Source organism: Colletotrichum acutatum (assembly GCF_030867785.1).
Source record: "Colletotrichum acutatum strain CBS 112980 chromosome Unknown BDZ83scaffold_31, whole genome shotgun sequence".
Lineage (NCBI taxonomy): Eukaryota > Fungi > Ascomycota > Sordariomycetes > Glomerellales > Glomerellaceae > Colletotrichum > Colletotrichum acutatum.
The window spans coordinates 19988-41019 of record NW_026849025.1 but is presented as its reverse complement, the minus strand read 5'-3'; the positions used below and the strand labels follow the sequence as shown (position 1 = coordinate 41019).

The 21032-nt window shown below is 55.9% G+C and overlaps 10 protein-coding genes across 10 annotated transcripts; 5 read left to right on the top strand and 5 right to left on the bottom strand.

Annotated features, from left to right (window-relative positions):
- Positions 1-512: 512 nt before the first annotated feature.
- BDZ83DRAFT_574133 (uncharacterized protein) lies at positions 513-1301 on the top strand (the record flags this gene model as incomplete). Its single annotated transcript, XM_060504685.1, has 1 exon — positions 513-1301. One exon carries the CDS (start codon positions 513-515, stop codon positions 1299-1301), a length of 789 nt encoding a protein of 262 aa, XP_060366607.1.
- A 156-nt stretch (positions 1302-1457) lies between these two features.
- BDZ83DRAFT_615469 (60S ribosomal protein L38) lies at positions 1458-2743 on the bottom strand. Its single transcript, XM_060507897.1, has 4 exons — positions 2480-2743; positions 2352-2385; positions 2079-2207; positions 1458-1902 (listed from the first exon to the last, which is right to left on the bottom strand). The coding sequence occupies exons 1-4, from the start codon at positions 2507-2509 to the stop codon at positions 1847-1849; spliced, it is 249 nt and encodes an 82-aa protein (XP_060366606.1). The 5' UTR covers positions 2510-2743; the 3' UTR covers positions 1458-1846.
- Positions 2744-3170: 427 nt separating this feature from the next.
- Positions 3171-3593, top strand: BDZ83DRAFT_750687 (uncharacterized protein; the record flags this gene model as incomplete). Its single annotated transcript, XM_060513949.1, has 4 exons — positions 3171-3206; positions 3260-3272; positions 3325-3455; positions 3510-3593. 4 exons carry the CDS (start codon positions 3171-3173, stop codon positions 3591-3593), a joined length of 264 nt encoding a protein of 87 aa, XP_060366605.1.
- Positions 3594-3791: 198 nt separating this feature from the next.
- On the bottom strand, positions 3792-5205 carry BDZ83DRAFT_574231 (peptidase family M48; the record flags this gene model as incomplete). The annotated part of the gene is made up of 2 exons (XM_060504692.1): positions 3792-4211; positions 4261-5205. 2 exons carry the CDS (start codon positions 5203-5205, stop codon positions 3792-3794), a joined length of 1365 nt encoding a protein of 454 aa, XP_060366604.1.
- Positions 5206-5568: 363 nt separating this feature from the next.
- On the top strand, positions 5569-6397 carry BDZ83DRAFT_254637 (ribosomal protein L34). The gene is made up of 3 exons (XM_060501955.1): positions 5569-5778; positions 5832-6325; positions 6387-6397. The coding sequence occupies exons 1-2, from the start codon at positions 5684-5686 to the stop codon at positions 6145-6147; spliced, it is 411 nt and encodes a 136-aa protein (XP_060366603.1). The 5' UTR covers positions 5569-5683; the 3' UTR covers positions 6148-6325; positions 6387-6397.
- Positions 6398-6586: 189 nt separating this feature from the next.
- BDZ83DRAFT_750684 (uncharacterized protein) lies at positions 6587-7429 on the top strand (the record flags this gene model as incomplete). Its single annotated transcript, XM_060513948.1, has 2 exons — positions 6587-6795; positions 6871-7429. 2 exons carry the CDS (start codon positions 6587-6589, stop codon positions 7427-7429), a joined length of 768 nt encoding a protein of 255 aa, XP_060366602.1.
- A 134-nt stretch (positions 7430-7563) lies between these two features.
- Positions 7564-10364, bottom strand: BDZ83DRAFT_615454 (glycosyl hydrolase family 3 N terminal domain-containing protein). Its single transcript, XM_060507896.1, has 4 exons — positions 10006-10364; positions 9755-9948; positions 9616-9704; positions 7564-9568 (listed from the first exon to the last, which is right to left on the bottom strand). Exons 1-4 carry the CDS (start codon positions 10089-10091, stop codon positions 7703-7705), a joined length of 2235 nt encoding a protein of 744 aa, XP_060366601.1. The 5' UTR covers positions 10092-10364; the 3' UTR covers positions 7564-7702.
- BDZ83DRAFT_254660 (uncharacterized protein) lies at positions 10171-10711 on the bottom strand. Its single transcript, XM_060501956.1, has 2 exons — positions 10343-10711; positions 10171-10288 (listed from the first exon to the last, which is right to left on the bottom strand). Exons 1-2 carry the CDS (start codon positions 10593-10595, stop codon positions 10251-10253), a joined length of 291 nt encoding a protein of 96 aa, XP_060366600.1. The 5' UTR covers positions 10596-10711; the 3' UTR covers positions 10171-10250.
- Positions 10712-14199: 3488 nt separating this feature from the next.
- BDZ83DRAFT_718332 (lipase) lies at positions 14200-15335 on the top strand (the record flags this gene model as incomplete). Its single annotated transcript, XM_060512057.1, has 3 exons — positions 14200-14349; positions 14404-14519; positions 14582-15335. 3 exons carry the CDS (start codon positions 14200-14202, stop codon positions 15333-15335), a joined length of 1020 nt encoding a protein of 339 aa, XP_060366599.1.
- Positions 15336-16569: 1234 nt separating this feature from the next.
- BDZ83DRAFT_574238 (SNF2 family domain-containing protein) lies at positions 16570-19864 on the bottom strand (the record flags this gene model as incomplete). Its single annotated transcript, XM_060504694.1, has 3 exons — positions 16570-16798; positions 16855-19696; positions 19801-19864. 3 exons carry the CDS (start codon positions 19862-19864, stop codon positions 16570-16572), a joined length of 3135 nt encoding a protein of 1044 aa, XP_060366598.1.
- Positions 19865-21032: the final 1168 nt, after the last annotated feature.

Here is a 21032-nt window from a genome sequence, read left to right as displayed (position 1 = left end):
GGGAAGTTCAAGCTTGCTTGGCCGCTTCAGACGGATGAACAATGCATATCAGCTTTAGGCTGTCACACAATTGAGCCTATCACTAAGCTACCGGCTCCTACACTAACCTAGGACCGGCGTGTCTGTGCCGCTACTCGCCGGGCGTCAGCGTCACTCCTCCTGCATCGGTATCATCCTGCAGCCTCGCTGCCCCGCCATGTGGATTTCATACTCTATTATCTCCTCAGATGCTCCGATGTTGATCTGAGCGAATAGAAAACACAAAGACTTTGGCAAGGCCTGAGAATCTTCCCGAGACATCATCTCGACAAAGAGAGGTCTTCCCCTGATCTTCATGCTCAAAGCTCCAAAGTACCTTTGTACTATCCCCCGGCCCGCACCGAACCCCGCGCGAAGAGCTTCCCGCTGACCCGCGAACCCCGGAATTGCCGTCTTCAACTCGATATTTCTATCTGCAGAAGATACCAAAGTTGCCCTCGCCCTCGCCGTCAAAATCGAACAAGCTCGCAGCGATGGCCGTGACGGAGCTCGCCCTTCTCCAATTCAAGGAGCCCCTCACCGAGGAGGTCAAGGAGCTCATGGACTACTGCCAGACCGTTCAGGACACCTGGGTTCTGCGCCAGAAGCCCGGCCTGCCGCCGACCCGGATAGAGCGCGGCACCGCCATCCTCCAGCAGGTAGAGGATCCGACGGTGGTACTCCTGGCGGCGCAGTGGGATTCGCCGCAGGCGCATGGGGAGTGGATCGCGTCACCCGAGAACCAGAACGTCATGGCCAAGTTGATGCCGCACATTCACATCGAGGGCCCACGAAGCGTGCTATTCTTTCACATTGACGCGCCCATCTTTGCGAAGCCTGTATCAGCACCGTCAGAGACGAAGGAGGGGGCTGCGGAAGCGGAGACGGACTCCAAGGGTAAGCAACCGGAAGCGCCGGTACCCGAGGAAGAGAGCAAGGCAGAGGGCAAGAAGAAGGCGCAAGACGAGCCGCCATCCCTCCTAACGGCGCCGGTGCTCAGCGTCGGGCGGTTTGGGGTGAAGTCGGAGAAGAAGGCGGAGTTTGTAAAGAAGTACGCCGAGGCTAAGTGGGTCGTCGAGGAGTCGTCGAAGCCGTTTCCCGTCCGCGGCGGTTGGCGGATTGAGAAAGCCGCCGAGGACCTCGAGGAGTATGTCATGTACTGCGGCTGGGAGACGGTGGAACAGCACAAGGCGATCGCGGAGCACGAGGGGTTCAAGGAATGGGCTGGCATTCAGGAGTTTGTGACGGGGACGGACATTTGGCACTACAAGCGGCTCATGTGAGGTGCCTATGACGGTACCCACGTCAATAAACCAGAGACACGGAGCCTTTGGCGTTTAGATGATAGATGGCCTTCAAGGGTGTTGTTGGCTCTGTCCGGTTTGCAAGAGAGGAGCATAGCCGTTGGAGAAAGATGGGGACACGGGTGGTGGCAGTCTTTTTGTGTTCAATGGTTTCTTCGTTGGCGGGAAATGTCTGACTAGCAACAAACGTTGACACAGTCTCCATCTCATCTCGCAAATTGCCTAGGTGATATTCCTCGACGCCATGTTATGTGGTCACGCAGGTTGCCTTCCCCGTTCCCGTATCATTGCAGGTACAGGACCGAGAGAAAACAAAACACTGCGCTTTCAAAACCTCATTTTCCCCAAATAGACCGACCGGCCAATAGCCCCACGAAAAAACACAGAACCCAGGTGGGGGAACGAGTCAAAATTTCATTCCATTGACCTCATGACAGGCTATCCGTACTCATGCTTTTATATCCCCATCGAAGCTCAAAGTTTTTTTGACGATTTTTGTTTCGAGACGTTTTTACGGGAATCCCTTATGCGGAGGACTTGCCCTTGGGGTTCTTCTTGGGGACGTCCTTGATCTGGAGCTCTGTGGGAGGAATCGTGGTTAGCATAATCTTTTCTGATCTGCTAGTAGTTCCCGTCTGCAGTTTCTCCTTTCCGTAGTCCTCGACAGCGCACGAGGCCCTTCCTCGAAAGAAGAGACTCGGGGGAGAGAGAGAGAAAGCTGCGCCGGGGGACAGTGTAGGAGGGATCAAAACGTACGAGGGGGGAGGGACTGCTTGAGCTTCTCGGCCTTGTCGGAGTCCTTGAGGACGAGGGTGTAGAGGTGGCGCTGGCAGCGGACCTTGAACTTGATCTGGGAGTTCTTGGTGCTCTTCTTGATGCGAGCGGCTATAATTTCGATACACGTTAGAAATGCGGTTCCTTCTCTGTGTCTTTCTACGTTCGAAATTCGAAGTTTCTCTTCTCATTGAATAATCGTTCGAAGCTTCGTCGGGTGTGTGGTAGGAGGAAGGGATTCAGGTTATGGCATACAGGAAGCGTCCTTTCTCCGGGCAATCTCAATGAACTAAAAACAGCAATTGTTAGTCAATTTCTCCCGGGGGTTTTTTTTTCCCCAATGAACAGCAGTTCAACAGCGACTGCAGATTCCAACAACGTACCTGCTTGATATCACCGATTTCGCGAGGCATCTTGGCGGTATTTTTCGGGGGGGATTGGCGACAACGGAGGGGGGTCTTGTCTGGTCGGATTGAGTGGTTGCTGTCGTGAGACTTTCGTGGGCTTTTTTGGATGGAAAATTGATTTTGTGGGATGGACCCCTGTGGCAGCGAAACGCACGGGCCAGCTCGAGTACTCGGCCGGGGAGGGGAGAGACTCGACTTGCATGCATCTCGCGAGGTCCCGACCTTATCTTATCGGGGTGGGCTGGAACTGAGGTCGCCGGGTGGGGATGGTCACCGATCACACCGAGGAGCGGAGTCGGGTCCCGTCGGGTCCCACGGATTTCCAGGTTCCTCCACAGCCACAGGCAGCAGCTGGCCACCCATTTCAGATGGGACGTCACTGTGGCACGCGTCACACACACACACCCCGAAAGCTTTCGGGGTAGACGTGGCGCTGGGATCAGACTCTCGGCCTGTACCTTTCCTTGCGCATGGGTTGACGACGCTTCAACTCAATCCAGTTTGTAAACGAACACGTCACATAACACGTTACCAAAGGTGTCCTGGGACTTTTGCATACCTTATATTTGGTACTCTTTGTGCTCCTGTTCGCAGCGTTGAAAACCTGAGGTTCTAGCCATCAGTTGCACAAGACGACATTGTCACTGCACCGCCACATCTACACAAGATGCCTACACCCCTCGACAATGCCATGAGATCCAGGGTCCGTATCTGCCACCACGATTGCATTTAGTCGCTCTGCTAATACTTCCTTAGAATGCCGTACTCGGTAAAGCAACATACAATCGCACACAAAGACCTAATTGCTGACCATTTACTAGCGTTCGGCGGCTTGGTCACGGCGGTAGCTGTATGGGCCATCTACGGCGGCGACATGTTCCCCGCGGGGCCGGATCCCACAGGTAACCCCGAGGACTGGACCAGAGAGGAGATGAGGAGGTGGCTTGCGGCGGTATTTGCAGCTCTGTTCTCCGTCTCCGTCATTGTTTACTTACATGTATCATAGCGAAACCTGTTTCCGCAGGACAACGACACGCGAGAGGAGCTGTTGGCACGTGTGTTGGCCAACATGAGAGCCCCGAGGAGGTGAGCTGTCTCTGTGGGAGGGAAACTTGGCCCAGTTTTGCTTCTACTGCGTAAAACGATTTATTCCATTTGCTTCCGTGACTCGAGGAGTCACCATCCCTGTTCGCTGGGTGGCCTAGTAGTAATACAAATATGTCTGCGGAGTGTGAACTCCGAAAATGCTCTTCAAAGACGCAAGCACTCTATTCAACTATCTTCCCCTTTACAACTCGTCTCTTCCAGAGGCCTTGCCCACGGTGGGTTCCTCCGATGTGACCTTGCCCGTGGACTTCCAGTTGAGCGCATTGAGGCGCTCCGACAGGTGCGGGTGGGAGAAGTGGTAGGTCGCGTACATCCAGTCGGCGTCCATGGAGCTGAGGTTCTGGATCTGGAGCTTGAGGAGGGATCTAGCCAGCTCAGCCGAGTATCCGAGCTTCTGGGCAAACGCGTCGGCCTGGAACTCGTACTTGCGGCTCAGGATGTTCATGAGCAGCTTGACGACGGTGTCCATGGGGGAGAGCGCATCGGAGAAGAGGATGAAGCCGATGATGATGGGGTGCTCCGTGAGGAAACCAAAGTCGGCGTACAGGGAGTTGTTGCTGATGAAGACGGAGAAGAGGGCAAAGATGTAGAGGAAGTGGGCCTATCGCTGTTAGTGGACGATGTTGCGCTGCTTGACCGCAAAGACATACCTGAGAGATGCCAAAGAGGCGCGTGGTGTGGCCGAGACTCCAGTGACCAAGCTCGTGGGCCAGAACGGCAACAACCTCCTGCGTCTCACTCTTCTCAATAAGGGTATCGTAGATGACAATGTGCTTCTTCCAGGGGAGACCGAAAAAGTAGGCGTTGCTGTGGGCGCTGCGCTTGCTTCCGTCAATCACATAGAGCTCGTGGAGGGGAAAGTTCAGGCTCTTGGCAAGGCTCTCGACGCCGTTCTTCAGCTCGCCCTCTTCCAAAGGCGACAGCTTGTTGAACAGAGGCAGGATGGCGACCGGGTAGATTGTGATCATGAACACTTGAAGACCGGCGGCGAAGGCCCAGAGGTAGAAGAAGAACTGGTTGCCCGTCTTCTTGACAATGGAGAGGAAGCTAGCGAGGATCGGGGGAGCGAGGACAAAGGCGAGGAGCTGAGACTTGATCATGTCGGTGATGAAGAGCTTGGGCGTTTGCTTGTTGAAGCCAAACTTCTCCTCCAGCACAAAGGTCTGGTAGATGGAGCTGGGCAGCGAGAGCACCTGCTGGATCATGATAAAGGCGAGGACGAAGACGATTGACTGGGAGATCTCCCCGGTGAAGCGCGCCGGCGCGAACTTCAGCAGCAGGTGACCGGACCATGACCAGAGCTTGGGGAGGACGTCGAATTGGATAAAGGCAATGTTCTGGATCTGACCCCAGAGACCGCTGATGAAACCGAATTCCGCTTTGGCGCGACCATAGGCTTGGGACTTGTCGAAAACTTCCTGGGAGACTTCCTGTTCGAGAACCTTGGGGGGCTTGGTGTTTTTGAGGACCTGGTACTGGCGGAGCGAGAGGAAGCTCTCAAAGACGAACTGGCCGACCGAGAAGCCGAGGATGAGACGCTTCCATGGGAAGAGGGGTCGGTCCAAGAACCGCGCGAGGCGTTGAAGGAAATCCATTTTGGCCTCTCTTTGCTTTTCTTCGGATTCCGGAGGGGTTGCAAAGGAGGGACAAGAATGGAATATATGGGATTGGAGATGGAAGAAGCAGGCTCCGGACCTTGTCGCAAGCTGGGTCTGACAGCTTGTGCTTGGGTACGGAGTATTGTTAGCTCAGGCAAGCTGTCCACAGTGAACCGGCGAATGGGACCAAGTGGGGGCGGGCTGGTGCGATTCGGGGCTTGCGGCTGCCGGCAGGGTCGATCATTGGCTGCGAGGACGCCAGCTTACCCCAACTTTAATTGGCTGAAACACCCGCCTCATGCAATGTCTTGCGTGCAGTTGAAGCCCCGTCCGAACGGTGGAACCCCGTTTGGTGCATGAGCGACGGGAAGTGCCGTTGGATTGCAGGAAAGTCTTCCAGCAAAATCTCGAAGTTGTCGATAGGGTCACTTTGAGCTCCACGCCGCTCGACGACAACCACACGATTGCCGCCAAGATGATGCGTCAATCCATCACAGGCCTGGCGAGGGCTTTCCTCGCCCGCTCGGCTACTCAGCCGGTGCGCGTCGCCATCCAATCGACATCGCAAAGGTGTGCCTCAGCCCCTTCGCAGTAGAGGTGAAGATAGCTAACCAGCACCATAGGACGTTCTCCTCCCTCCCCTCGCTGCGTCCATCCATCACACCCCTCACATCCGCCTTCCGCCGGCCGAATGCTACGCCGTTCACGCCCTCGACTGTTGATGGCGCCATCGCCGACCTGGTTCCCACAAGCGCCATCACCGAGCACCCTGCCCTGGGTGCCATGCAGCTTCGCTGCGGCCCTCGCAACACGATGAACCGCAACACCCGCCTGATCCAGAAGCGCAGACACGGCTTTGTTTCCCGCATGAAGACCAAGGACGGACGCAAGATTGTTGCACGGAGGCGCCAGAAGGGCCGCACAAAGTTGGGCGTTTGAGTGTACCGTGGGGGGATAGAGCTACGAGAACCGTGGAAAGGACCAGACGGCATTGCTGCAGATGAGGAGAGAAGGGTACGATCACCCCAGGCAGAGTTCTCAGGGATGGTGTGGCCAAGATTGGGCGTGGCCAAAGTCGGGCTGACGAAAGACTCCAACGTTAGAGCCTCTGCGAGAGGTAGTGTTCAATATGTATCAATATGAAGCCAATGTACAACAACTCAACCAGTGGGTTTCAGGGAATTCGTTGAATTCTGCGGGAATCGCTTGCAGGGCCTCGTGAGGCTGCTCGCTAGCCGTTGACATCTTCGGCATTGCGCAGGCCGTTGCAAGCACCCAACAGTCATTTCCATGCAAGTGTCTGCAAAGTTTAGGTCGAGCCAGTGGTTCTCCATGCCGAGAGTGAAGGAATTATGTTCCTGACGAGGGGCGCAAGCTCATGAACCAGCAGATCCATTGCCAGATCCGCGACCCGGACAGCTTCCGCATGTACACGTACAACGACCACATGGCCTACGGCGTGCTGCAGGTGCTGCAGAACCTCGTCCTCGACTATGAGGAGGCAAAAGGGAACTGGCGGGAGCAGTGGGTCATCTGCGAGGCGCTGTGCCCGTTTATTTGGTACCTGAATGGTGGTGACTTTGCCATGTAAGTCTACTGTCAATGACTCTCTCGAACTCCCTCTCTCTTTCTGTCGAAATGAAGTTACTGACGTATTTCCAGGGCCGACAACGGCGAGTTCGTCGACGAAACAGCAAAACTCATCGGCAACCTCTTCCTCACAACCCTGGCTCGCCTCGAGCGCGAGGGCGTCCTCACCCCGGACTCAGAAGTAAAGGACCTTGGCTGCGTCATGGCCGGCATGCTCAAAGTCGCCTCCGCCTTCCGCGGCTTCGACCTTTTGCAAGACGAGACCGTCCACAAAAAGTCCAAAAAGCGTCCCTTTCCCTTCACGGCGGAGAAATTCGACAGCTACGTCGCCGCGTACGCCAAGAAGCACGGCATCACGCTCAAGGGGGTCACGGGGCTGAAAGCTCTCGTTGACAGTCTCGATGATGGGGAGGAAGAGCTGCCCAACGCCGAGGAACACGGCGAGGACCCCTGGGGATGGGCGGACGCGCTGGCGTCGTACAAGAGGGGGAGGAGGATTGGCGGGGATGATTTGGATATCACGTCGTGGACACCTGCGAAGCGGAAGCAGCATGCTTTTAGTAAGAAGGATCCGCTTGGGAAGAAGGATATTGACGCTATCAAGAATGGTATGGTCATGATGCTGAGTTGAGAGTTGGTTGATGCTTGTGTTGGATCAGGCACAGGTCTGGGAGCTGCTTTTGCTTTACTATTGAGAGATACCACCCTGTATTACTTCAGCGAGACTACCGTAATCAAACCCGAAAAGTTGACTATTCGACGACAGTCACCATTGACGCCGCTCGTTCTACGGGAAACTCGATTCTACCGTCCTGTTCGCTGACGGTTGACAAAAATCATCCACCCCTGTCACATCAATAGCCTTAAGGAGAGTTCAGAAGAATAACTATGGACAAGGACAAAATCAAACCGGGCTAGCCAGCCCACCCTCACACGTCTTGGTATCCGTATAACACGCCAAAAATAACTTGTCACTCGCCTCCCCGATCCAAATCTTATACCGCCCGGAGGGATTCGGCACAACCCAGTTCTGGCTGACAACATCCCACACACTCAAATCCCGCCTCGTTAGCTGCAGCGTCACGGTGGCACTCTCCCCCGGCGCCAGGCTCTTCGTCTTGACAAAGTCGCGCAGCTGGATCACCGGCGTCTCGGGCCCGCCACCAGGGAACTGCACGTAGGCCTGCGCGGAGGCCTTACCCGAGTACTTGGAGCCCGTGTTGGTCACCTTGACCGACACGGAAAATACAACGTCAAAGAGGGCGGGGTTGCCGCCCTGCGCGCCGCCGGCCGGGGGCCCCGGTTTCTGCGTGGTGCTGTACCCCTCCGGGTAGGGATACGTCTCCGTCTTGGAGGCGGCGATGGCGTCCTTGGCCTCGGACTCGGTGCACCAGGAGTAAATGTAGCGGAAGATCTTGTTGAAGCCGGACGGCGCGACGCCCTCGGTCCAGTCGGGGATGGGCGCGGTGTACGTCAGAATGCCCTGTTTCGCGGGGCGGGCCGGCGGAGACGCGGTGAGCGCCGTCGCGGAGCTGATGGTCGCGCCGGTATAGGAGAAGGCGGTGTAGCTGAGCCCATGGCCAAAGGCGAAGCGCGGCTTGATTCCGTTCTTGTTGAGGTAGCGGTAGTCGATGTACAGACCCTCGGAATAGGTATCCTGGGGCTGGCCGAGGGAGCCACCGACGAGCTGGGTCACAGAGTCTGGGAGGTCGGATTCCTTTTTGGTCATGCTGTAGGGGAGGTGGCCGGAGGGGGAGGCGGCGCCGAAGACGATGTTGGCGAGCGACTCGCCTGCCTCCTGGCCGGGGAGATGGGCGACCAGGACGGACTTGACGCTGGGGAGATCGATCCACGAGTCAACGACGATTGGTCCGACAGAGTGTATGACGACGACGACGTTTGAGTACTTCGCGGCGGCGTCCTGGACCAGCTTGTTGCCGTTGTGCCAGGCGTCGAGGCCAGACGAGCTGCGGTCACCGTTGTTACCCTCTACGACGTACTGGTTCTCCCCAGAGTCCGAGGTAATGAAGACAAAGGCAACATCATCCGCTGTTGGAGCAGGTACCGAGGGGAAGGAGTCGGTATTGTAGAACGTCACGTTGCTGGCCCTCTTCTTAAACGCGGTGATGGGATCGTCGAGGTAGACGTAGTCAACCGTCCCCGAGCCCCAGCCGATGCCGAGCAGACCCTTGTTGCAGGATCGATCGGCACAAGCGTTAGGACCGTCTGGGTTTGTGATGGCATCCGTGCCAAACACTTTGATCGACGCCGAAGTGGCAATGGGCAAGAGGCTGCCGTTGTTCTTCAGCAGGGTGATGGCCTCCTGCGCGACCTGCCTGGCGACGAGGTAGTGGTCCGCCTGCACTTGGACCATCTCGTTGACGACGCCGCTGGGGGAGAAGGGGAAGGCTCCCGGGTAGAGATCTCCCACCCTGTTGCGGGTTCCCGTGGCGAAGTTGAGCGCGGGGAAGCCCGAGTCCTGGCCCATCTGGTACCAGCTCGCCAGGACTCTGGTGGCCATGTCGTTGATGCGATCCACAGGGACGGATCCATTCAGCACCGCCCTGGTGAGATCGTACATCCAGTAGCTGTAGCCCGTCAGGGGAACTTGCTGGTCACCGGGGGCGTTGAAGTCGAGCCCCGCGAGGGCTGAACCAACGCCGGACATGTGTGAAAGCCAGTCGCTCATGACGAAGCCTTGGAAGCCGAGCTCGTCTTTCAGAATGCCATTGATGAGGAAGCTGTTCTGGCTGCATGCCGAGCCGTTGACCTGGTCCCCGTCAGCTCAAGTCTCAATGAAGTGCACAGAACACTTACCGCATTGTAGGCCGTCATCACGGATCCTACGCCTGCGTGTACGCCATCCGCAAAAGGCCACAGATAGAGCTCATGTAGTGTTCGGTCATCTATCGTTGTTAGTCAACAGACTAAGTACTGGACTCTCTCGGCAACGCACCAATGTTGGAACTGTATCCCTGCTGTAGAGGGTTATACATGCGGTACATCTCCTGCTCGTTGCCGATGAGATGCTTGATCGTGGCGATGACGCCCTGCTCCTGGACGCCCTTGATCGTCAGAGCAGCAGCCTTGCCCTGCAGCGCAGGATCGGCCCCGAAGCCTTCCCAGTTTCGGCCACCACGGGGCTTTCGGCTGATATGGTCAGCTTGCTCTGAGCGAATTTGTCACATCGTCAGGGACAGAACATACCCTATGGGGCCCACGCTCGGCCCTAGGTAAACGTTGGCGCCTTTACCTCGGAATTCCTTGCCTATGGCAACACCGCGAGCGTACATCAAGTCCTTGTCAAAGGTGGCACCAGTCGTGATGCCGGACGGAAACACCGTCACGTTGTCGGCTTGACGGAGACCGGTTGCCGAGTCTGCGAGGCATAGCTGGGGGAAACCGACACGAAGGGCGCTGCCAGAGTTTCCAACGCAGCGGCTTGGCTATGGTTAGCAGGAGCCATACATGTTGTGATGATGAACGCACCCTATGCATGTTAGTTGAACGAGTTCTACAATATCGCTCCACAGTCAAGACTCACCCATGAAGATGCCAGTTCCGGACGTGATGTTGGTCTTTTCAGCCAACGTCATCTTATCAACCACAGCTTTCGCCCTCCTATAGCTGTCTGTCCAGTCCGAGGCCCAGCCGCCGTACGGTGCTGGGTAGTAGGGCGCGGCGACATATCCGGCAGGCACATCGGATCTCACTGATATCACGGCGGCGTCGCAGGATGAGATGTGACTGGCAAGGAGGGCCACAGCCAGGGACTTGACAGAGAATGTGTTTGCCATGGCGGCGGTCGATTGGTCTCGTTACCGCAAGGCTCTTACAGGCTAGACTCGAACCAATGATATAGGTCACGAGAGAGAGCTACGTCAACACGAGCGGAAGAACAGGAGCTACAGAAACTGCGACATCGCGAGCACCACCACCCACTTATATACTACGCACGGGATATCTACGCTGCTGGCGGACCGGTAGCTCTCACTTGTCATTATGACTATACACTCCAATCACGGGCCCTTAACGTCCGCGTGGTATAGAAGGCAAGTGACAACAGACGATCCGCTTGGCAGCTCCGTGGACTCTACTGACCGCAGGGATATGCAGCCATACCTGACAGCTCATGATGCCCTGATAGCTACCAGAAGGGTCCAAGAGCATTAGAAAAGGGCAGATATTGCAACGTATCAAGGTTGTGGGATGCTCCCTTTGGGTAGCTGTGCTGGATCGTTCGGGCCTATGCTTGTCAGATATGAGCGTTAGAGTGGTCGATCGACATGTCGCGTAGACAAAGTACGGGTTGATACGACAGCGCCAGCGATAAGTCAGTGGAAGGCGGGGGATAATACCACCCTTTGGAGATTCTGTGCTGTAGTCTTTTGGTACAAAGGATTGATTCGGTGTCGAACCGGATTAGCGGCCGAAACCGCCTCGCTTCGGGCGGGAGTTGGTAGGTGGGAACCTGGGACTTGGAGTTAAGCGACGGCATTCGCAAGTCCCCGGGGAACATTGACAATTCAGAGTCGGGCTTTCCAGCGAGGGCGTTGAAAGGAGCGGTGGGTATGACAAGATTAAGCCGTGAAGAAGACCCACGCTCGAGGCCCAAAGGGTCGACGAGACGGCGATGATGACCGTAAATGTCGACATGGCCGATCCAGGGTGACATGCAAACTGGATGTGAAGATCTCCCTTGTTACGTGCAGGGTGGGCGCTTGGTGAGAATGCCTGGCGAGCTGTGAGCGGTCAGCAAACTGTACAAGGGAAAAATACTGCTCGTCCGGGCTCGGCTCCGACGCGGGGAGAGCTGTCAGTCTGTCAGATTGTGGTCGGGCGTTGCATTGCGCGCGTGGTTCACTGGGCAGGTCGCAGATGTCTATTTCCTTGAATAAGTGCATATGCAGCATTGCAAATGGGTGTGTACCATTGGCATGGTGGTACAAGACGGACCTCGTGATACCCCAAGAGGCCTCTGCTTGGGGTCTGCCACGTCCACCAGATCGAGTCTAGGGCACTGCTGAAATTAGGAAACTCGCAAGCGAACAGCACCAGGCGGTCGGAAATCCCAAACTCGGTCCAGCGGCGAAGATCGATGGGGCAGGGGTCAGGGATGATGGAGCGCAGATTTCGGCTCATGTTCTGCACGGAAAACGGGAATCGATCAGAGGTAAGGTCGGTGGAAGCGGCACGGCATGAACGGCAATCTTGGGAAGAAAGAAGGTCAAATGTCGGTTCGAGAGATGGCGCAGTGATAGCTGAATGAGATGTGTGGTAGTGTCCGATATGTCGTAGCTGATGGCTGCAACATGGACTGGTCGTGAGGGGGAGGCATCGAGGTTGTATTGGCCCAAGAGACCAAGGCCAAGAGACCAAGTGATGGAGGGCGAGGAAGAGGTCTCGTGGGCGCGGACTCCGGATGACAGCCCTTCTTTCTAGAATGTCTCAACCCCGCGTTGCTAGGTCGACATCTGATCATCAGGTACGGGTGGCCCGGTGGGAAGAAGGGACGAATCGACGATGGTGGAGGTTGACCGTCGACCGTTGACCGTTGGAGCTTGGAAGAGATGTGTGTGGGTGGATGAAGGAGGGAGAGCCTGCTGTAGTGTAGTGTAGTGTAGTGTAGACACTAGACAGACGTAGAGAAAAGCTGGCAAGGACGGCATCACGGCATGCATGAATGAAGCTGGCAAGCTGCAGCTGCCGCACACCCAGAGTCTAGAGACAAGAAGGAAGCTGCGAGATTCAGCTCCGAAGCTCCCAAGACGCGGCAGGAAGCAGCATGACATAACGCTGCCGCCGACCCCAAGTCTCTAAGCATTTTCATCCCACCCCCATCTCACTCTACCGCAATCTAGTGGCTTTGGTGTTGCATCTGCCATCCATCTCAGCTGCATCTTCCCGTCTTTAATCACATCCACATGCTTTTTCTTTGCAAATATTCTTGTCAATAGTCTGTAGGCGTACCTTAATGCCGACAACTATGGGCGTGATGCTCTTGGAACTTGTTCTGCCTGTCCGACCTCCATACTCGATTGGGAGGAACGGACCGTGGGACGAAGATTTATTCGTCCGCGTGATGCCTCGAGAGCGGCTCTCCAGCGTAGAGGGCCGCGTATCACCACACGAGAATCCCGATTTGGTTCTACGTATCTTGGCTCTTGGACTTACGACTCTCCAAGACTAATCGGAAAATTCAAACTCGCACAAGACCATATTGGCAGCATTTTGTTGAGCTCTTGCGGGCCTCGTCCAGGGACTCGCCCGGGGGCCGGCGGGCTTCTTCCAGCAATCGGCCGACCGCAATTGACCACCAGTTCGTTCCAACAAGGACCATTCGGCCAGCTTCATTAACAAACTTCTTCCCGGTGCGGACGCTATTGTTTCGACAGAGCCCAACAGAAGTGGGAATTGCCCAGCTTCACCCCGGCTCGTCGCCGTCCAGGGACCATCCACTCAGTTGTCGTTGTTCAATGAGCGGCAAGCCCACTATGGGGATGCTTGGCTCACGTGGCGCCAAATGACACCCCAGGATCGCAGAGTTATTGAGCAGAAACTCTCGTTGCTTGTCTCTGTCTTTGACTCTTTGCACTACGGGCACCCAAGGATCGAGATGTTCTGTCTGACCGCACGGGCGCTTCCTTACCACCTTGACGGTCCATCAACCTCATCACACCCACGTGGATTCTGCTCCTCATGGTTGGACTGATTCAAGACCGATATCACTCGAGGCTTGCTACTAATCACTCCGAACCGCTGACCTGCCACCAATACTTGGCTATAGTGGCCAGGACCAGGTCTTGTCCTCTTGTCTGTCTGACGAGGCCACCCAATGGCCAAAGCTATCTATCCCGCACTGCCGCCCCCCGGTAGGACCTCTTGAGCTTGGCCCCTTGCTAAATTGAGAATGGAACCGCCTTCTCCAAGGACGCATCTCTTCCATTCGCAAATGGTGCTTCTAGTGCCGATTTCCACCGCTCTGTGCCTGGCGAGATTGCTCTAAGAAGCGGAGGAACTGCCAGAAACCGCAAAGTCTTGCGTATTGTTTGCTTTAGCGTGAGAAGTCTCACCCTGGCTTGCATATCCCCAATATCGAGGGGAGTTGGTTTGCTACCGGCCCCCAACCTCGCCCGAGCCATGAATGCTTGACTTGGAGGCATGGTGGACACTCACCGCAACCCTTACAACGGACCGTTGTCTGGGGTGTACGACTCGATGTCGATCCACTGGTCTCTTTACCCCGGCGCTCCGTTCGTTGCTCTCTTGATTATGTATAAGACGTTGCGGCAGCGTGAGGACGGTAACTTGCTTTGTCTCTCTGTTCGTTGTGCTTCACGAGAAAGTCATCGAGTCCCGTCCCTGTTCCTGTTGTCCTGAGTTGCTTCCTCTACCGTCATCATGTTGGCCAAGTTGTCTCTTCTCCCTCTGCTGTCTGCCGCAGTCTCGGCATCCCCCCTCCTCGATGTCAGGGCCCCGGTGGCTGCTCTTGACGAGAGAGCCGTGACGGTGTCGAGCGCCGACCTGTCCAACTTTGAGTACTACGTTCAGGTAGGACATTGCCCAGACTTTTGACTTGACCGCGTGTGCTAACAAGTAACATAGATGGTGGCAGCAACCTCTTGCAACAGCGAAGCCGCTGCTGGTGCGTCAATCACCTGCAGCGCCGATGCTTGCCCTGATGTCACCGCCAACGGAGGCAAGATTGTGGGAACCTTTTCGTAAGTTGACGAAATACTCCTGGCTTTTCACCTTTCACCTAAAGGTAGCTAACACGCTCCAGCGGTCTCGTCTCTGGTCTCGAGGGCTTCGTCGCCACGGATCCCGTGAGAAAGAACATTGTCATTGCCATCCGCGGCTCCAGCAACGTCCGCAACTGGATCACCAACATCCTCTTCGGCTTCGACGATTGCGACTTTGTCGACGGCTGCAAGGTCCACACCGGCTTCGCCAACGGCTGGGACGAGATCAAGGACTCCCTTCTGGCCTCTGTCAAGTCCGCAAAGGCCGCCAACCCCAGCTACACCATCGTCGGCACCGGCCACTCCCTCGGCGGCGCCGTCGTCACCATCGCCGCCGCCGACCTCCGCCGCGACGGATACCCCGTCGACATCTACACCTACGGCAGCCCCCGCGTCGGCAACGCCGCCTTCACCAACTTCGTCACCGCCCAGGCCGGCGCCGAGTACCGCGTCACCCACGTCGACGACCCGGTCCCCCGCCTGCCCCCCATCCTCTTCGGCTACCGCCACACCAGCCCCGAGTACTGGCTCTCCACCGGCAACGCCACCACCGTCGACTACGCCGTCGCCGACATCAAGGTCTGCGAGGGCGCCGCCAACACAAAGTGCAACGGCGGCACGTTCGGCCTCGACGTCGACGCCCACCTGTACTACCTCCGCCGGACGGGCGCCTGCAGTACCGACGGCTTCGGCATCAAGGAGAGGGAGGAGGACATCTCGGATGAGGACCTCGAAGCGCGTCTGACGGCCTGGGCCCAGCAGGATATCGAGTACGCCGCGTCGCTCGAGGAGTAAAGAGGGCGACATGCCGTGCACACGAAAATGAAATCAAAATGTCATGACCATGTTATGAAAGGCAGGGAAGCGGGCTTCTGGAGTTTAGGGGAAGCATCATCATCATCATCATCATCATCATCAAAAGGATACCATCAAGGGATATCTCAAAGCCATTACGGCTGAAGGAGATATCGTCAAAACTATTCACGTAAATAATTAGTATAGTACATAATCCGCACCCAGCGTCAACCTGGGCGTTGAACCACAATGTTTCTTTCTCTAAACAAATTGTGCTTTCAACGACCCTATCTGCGACGGTTCACAAGCCATACCAAAACGAATCCACGAATGGACGCACCCCGGACGGGTACCGAGTCCGAACACACAAACACCCCCCATGTCGTCGCCTGACTCGCAAGTCCTGTCAACTCAAAGACCACGCGGTACCCAATCGAGCAAAGTTCGTATCCCAGATTTCCCAAAATCAGCGTTCCTCTTTACGGCAAACCGTGTGTTTCGTTTTCCCGTGCTAAGAATGGCACTGGCGCGTTGGAAACGGAACGGGTTGTGTTACGTATATATTTCGGCCGCTTGGCATCGCGAGCGACGTGGTACTCCGTCCAGGATAAACTTTCCCAGAGTGAACATTTGATTCACCTGAAGCTTGTGGGGATTGAGTAACCATTTGGGATATCTTTCTGGGATTTTCTGGAGTCATGAATCCAGGACACCAATAACCCCGGTACACAACGCCCCTACATAACCCAGCGCCCACGTGCGGAGTTTGCGGATCAACGGTCCCATGGATGCTGACATCGCTGACCGGCCATTTCATTATACGGCACTATATGGCTCCTCACTGCAGTCACTGGCATTGCGCATCAATAGTTGCTGATACCTAATTTTTGAATCTACTGTCCAGATGGACCTCTTTGGGCAACAAAGAACCTCCCAGCTGAAAGTTGAGAGTATCTACCTAAAGTAATGGGCCGTACCCATACACATGAAAGGATCTCATCCGTGAACGCGGTACTACCATGCCAGCCATTTGCAAATCGAAAAGGGGGTATAGGAAGAAGAGAACGACGCACGCCCGACTCCAATGATGGGGGCTGGGTACTACAGTCCCAATGTCCTTGTCCTTTCCGTGTGCCCTGCCTTGTCCTCAACGCCGCCCTGGTGAAAACCACAGAAATCCACTTTTTGCGGGAAAACACAATGATGAAGGAAAGTTTGCAGACGACCCAAAAGTCTAAGAACCACGGAACAGGAACTGCATGTCCTCGGGGCTCAGAGACTCCATGGCCTTGTCGTCGGCGTTGACGGTGGAGTTGATCATGTTGGTCTTCTTTTCCTGGATCAGCACCATGCGGCTCTCGACCGAGTCCTCGATGCAGAGACGGGTGATGGTGCAGGGACGGGTTTGACCAATACGGTGGCAACGATCGGCGGACTGCCACTCGGCGGCAGGGTTCCACCAACTACATGTATGTTAGCCAGGATCTTGACAGTAAAGATATCGAGGCGTGTAACTTACGGGTCAACGATGAAGACGCGAGACGCCTCGGTGAGGTTGAGCGCGACACCACCGGCCTTGAGAGAGACGAGAAAGCACTCGCACTCCGTCTTGGTCATGAAGTGGTCGATGGACGCCTGGCGCTGCGCGGGGCTCATGCTACCGTCGAGCATGACGGTGGTGATACCGGCGCGACGAAGACGCCACTCGATGAGCTGCAACATGGAAGAGAACTGCGAAAAGATAATGGACTTGTGAGAAGCATTGTCGGATCGAAGCTTGTGAAGCTCGTGGACGAGAAGCTCAATCTTGGAGGAAGAAGTCCATTCTTCCATCTTGATTCGATTGATAATCGAAGACTTCTTGACATCGGCCTCATTCTGCTCAATCTCGGGCTGCTCCAAGTCGATGGCCAGGGCAATGTGGCAGCGGGGGCAGTCAGGCTCAGCGGAAGACAACAGGTAGCTTCTAGCACAGGCGCGGCAAAAATCGTGCTTGCAGCGACTCCTGATGGCATCCTCGGCCGGCTCATCGCAGACGCCACACATGAGTGTGTTCTGGCCGCCCTCTCCATGCTTGCGAAGGATCAGATCGGGATGATCTGCCACCTGGCGCATCTGCATGATGAGACCAAAGATGTTGGCGTAGTTGTTGAGCAAGACACCCTGAGCGACGTACGTCTCGAACTTGCGCTGGCCGTTGGTCATGATGCTGTTGGCAAAATCATTCTCCGCTTCACCAAAGAACTGGCGGTCAACATAGATCTCCTTGACGGGGAGTTCCATGGAGTTGGTGTGGTCCTTCTTCAGGCGACGAAGCATGATGCGATCGGTCATCAGACGGAGCTTCTGGAAGGCTTCGCGGCCCGGTCCAAAGTTGCCAAACTTCTGAATGGGGTTAAGGAGCTCCTGGTTGAATACAGACACGTGCTGCATGCCGGCGTGTCCGCACGAGTGGCAACGGTGATCGTCGTCGAGGTTCCAATCCAAGCCGGCACAGGGGCACTGCTTGCACAAGTACGACGCAAAAGGCGCGACTTGAAGGAAGCGGATCAGGGAGAAGAACTCGCCAATGCGGTTCTGCAGCGGAGTTCCGGTAAGGCACCAGCGGTACGAGGTCTTCAGAGCAAAGCAAGCCTTCGCCGTCATGGTAGTACGGGTCTTGATGCTGTGGGCCTCGTCGAGGATGATGCGGTGGAAGTCGACCTGGTGGATCAAGCTCTTCTCCTTGTGTACGCCGTCTGCGCGGGTAAAGCCTTTCTCCTGCTTTCGGTACATGGACTCCAGACTGTTGTACGACATCATGATGACATTGTACTTCTTGAGCTCCTTCAGGGTCATGTTCTTGGCGTTCTTCATAGTACCGTGGTAGACAAAGACCTTGAGGGTGCCGTCCGTGTACGACTCAATCTCGCTCTTCCACTGCATCAGAGCAACGGGAGGAACCAAGACGAGGGAGGGCTTCTTCTGGGGGTAGTCGGACATGATCAGGGATACCGCCTGGATGGTCTTGCCGAGACCCATCTCGTCACCCAAAAGTCCGCCTTTGTAGTCGGTCTTTTCCATCTCAATCATCCAAGAGACGCCCTCGAGCTGGAAGGGCTTGAGCTGACGCGAGATCTGCTGCGGCTGAGCAATCTTGTCGGGCCTGAGGGCCGGAGACGCCTCCAAGGTCTGCCACATGGTGAGAAGCTCAGGATGGTTGTTCTCCAACCTGGCGCGTTCAAGCATGCCGCGACGCTTAGAGCCACGCTGATAGGCGCGACGACCACGGGACTGTGCCGCCACGGCGCTCTGAAGACCACCATCACTATCGGCCTCGTCAGATTCCGAGCTGTCAAAGTCGCCGCTATCGAGGCTCGACAAAGCATCGTCTTCGTCTTCAGGGAGGCCCACAGAGGCTGGAGGCAATGTCGAAGCGGAAGCTCTAGTCCGTCTGACTGGCTGCTTAGCCTTGCCCTTTGCCTTTGCCTTCTTGGGGATCTTGTTGCTATCATCGTCCTCCAGTTCAGAAAAGTTGTCCGAGAGATCGCTAAGCTCGTCGTCCGTCGAATCTGCAGGTTCATCCTCGTTGTCCGACTCAGGGACCACAACCTTTTGCTTCTTGGGGGGTCTACCTCGGCCCCGACCAACAGGCTTGGATCGAGAAAGAAGCGGAACATCCTCAGAGTCGGCGTCGCTGTCCTTGACTGTGGCCTTAGCAGCAGTCGCACGACGGCCGCGACCGGTAGCAAGGGGGACATCAGACTCATCCATCTCGTACTCCTCTTCCTGGAGACGTCGAGCAAGGGCGGCATCGGACAGGCCGGTAGAGGCAGTGGATTTCTTGTTCTCTTCCTTCTGGAGGCGGCGAGCAACCACGGCATCCCGATCATTGTCAGAAGGCTCCTCATCCTCTTCATCGTCGTCGTCGTAGTAACCACCGCCAACCTTGCGTTTGGCTGGCTGCATAGAATACTGGCTGTGGCGCAGAGCACGCTCGTTGAGTCCAGCAGAAGTGGGAAGCTGAACCTCGAATTTGGATGCAGACTGAGGTCCTTTAAGCCTGGGGTTTCTCAAAGCGGCAGGCAGTACAAGAGGGACATAGCCGGACCCAGAGACAGAGGGGGCCGGTGTAGCGACATTGCTGGTAGCAGGAGTGGAGGCTTCACTAGCAGAAGTGAGGTCGGCAGATGCAGCAGCAGACGCAGATGCAGTTGAGGAAGCCGAGTCGTTGGCCAGGGAGGCTCTGCTGGGTCGACCTCGACCTCTCTTGGCAGTCGGAGGGGCTGAAGTGACAGGTTGAGCCGCAGCTGCAAGGTTACGGCTCGATGCAGATCTAGTGAGACGGCCGGTACCAGCAACAGACAGAGGGTCAGGAGAGTCTGTGGATGTGTTAGACATCGATCAATTGCATTTTGCGCACGCAGTCATCGAAGAGCTGATGGTGAACGAGCAGACCGAAAAATAAATCAAATCATCGACTTACTGCCTCGAGTGGAGGCCATACTCTCTTTCTGAGCGAGAGACGGGCGACCACGGCGGCCAGTCATCTTGACGGTGATGATAACCTTTCGGTGCAGCGAGGTGATTTTTGTGCACTTGCGACTTCAATTTTGAGAGAGAAAAAATTGAAGTTTGCCAGTATTTCTCACACAGAGGTGAAGGTTTGGCGGCGGTTGACGTGAGAAGAAAGTTGGGATGGCCAGGACAAAGCTCGGCAAGTGGTGGCGAACAGTCTCAGCTTATCGCCGAAGAAGCTTGGAGACTGTGCACCAAGGGGGTCGATGATTGGGGTATCTCGGTACCTTTTGGTGAGGGAGGGGAAAGGGACGAATTGGAATTGTAGACTGCCCTGGGGTAGAGGCCACACAGTCTGACGATTGGTGATGTGAAAAAGGGAAAGAAAAAAAGAGGTAAGTGGTGATGGAAAGGGCCAAGGGGAAAAAAGAATTTGGACTTGCCACTGGCGAACTCCTTTTCGGTCAGGCAAAGCTGAGAAGGACCGCCTCACCTCAGACAAGAGAGACGGGGAAGGAGGGGGGCCTGGGGAGATCAAGGACGCGCCCTTCAATGGCGGGCTCTGTACACGAAGTCACGTGGCCTCTTTGTCAGGGATGAGAAGGCGCCCAGACGCAGGGGCGACTGCCTAAAGCCTAAAGCCAGTCTGGAAATGGGAAGTTTTTTTGTTAGCTTGGCTGGGATCTAGGCGCTGGTCGCTGGTCACTGGTCACTGGTGTGAACATGAACGTTCTGTCGAGATGATGCACACGTTCCTTGATGGGGATCCAAGCTAGCTTATCAAGGCACCTGGCGAAGTGAATGGTCCCCTGGTTGCGATTTCTAGCAGTACATCCCACTTGGCATACAAAACCATCCTCAGAAATAGTTTCATCTGGCAGGAGAACACATAGCAAGACCGAAATGGCAGCATTGGATGCAGAGGCAGATGGCCGATCTCCATGTCCCTGGGGCTCCAGTGTGACGATTCGACTTGGGCGATCGATCTGCTCCCCGACGACTCCGGTACAGTGGCTCTGTGGCTCCTTCCATTCGAGTCCACCTACCTACTCCGTACCCCACGACGGGACTGTTGTGGGTCTACTTCAATTAAACCCCTGCAGCTGCCTACCACCTGCGCCATCACTTGCATCTTTCACACGGTGCATCCTCACCAGCACCTTAGATTCCACCCACTGATCTCGAGAGATTGGCAATCAC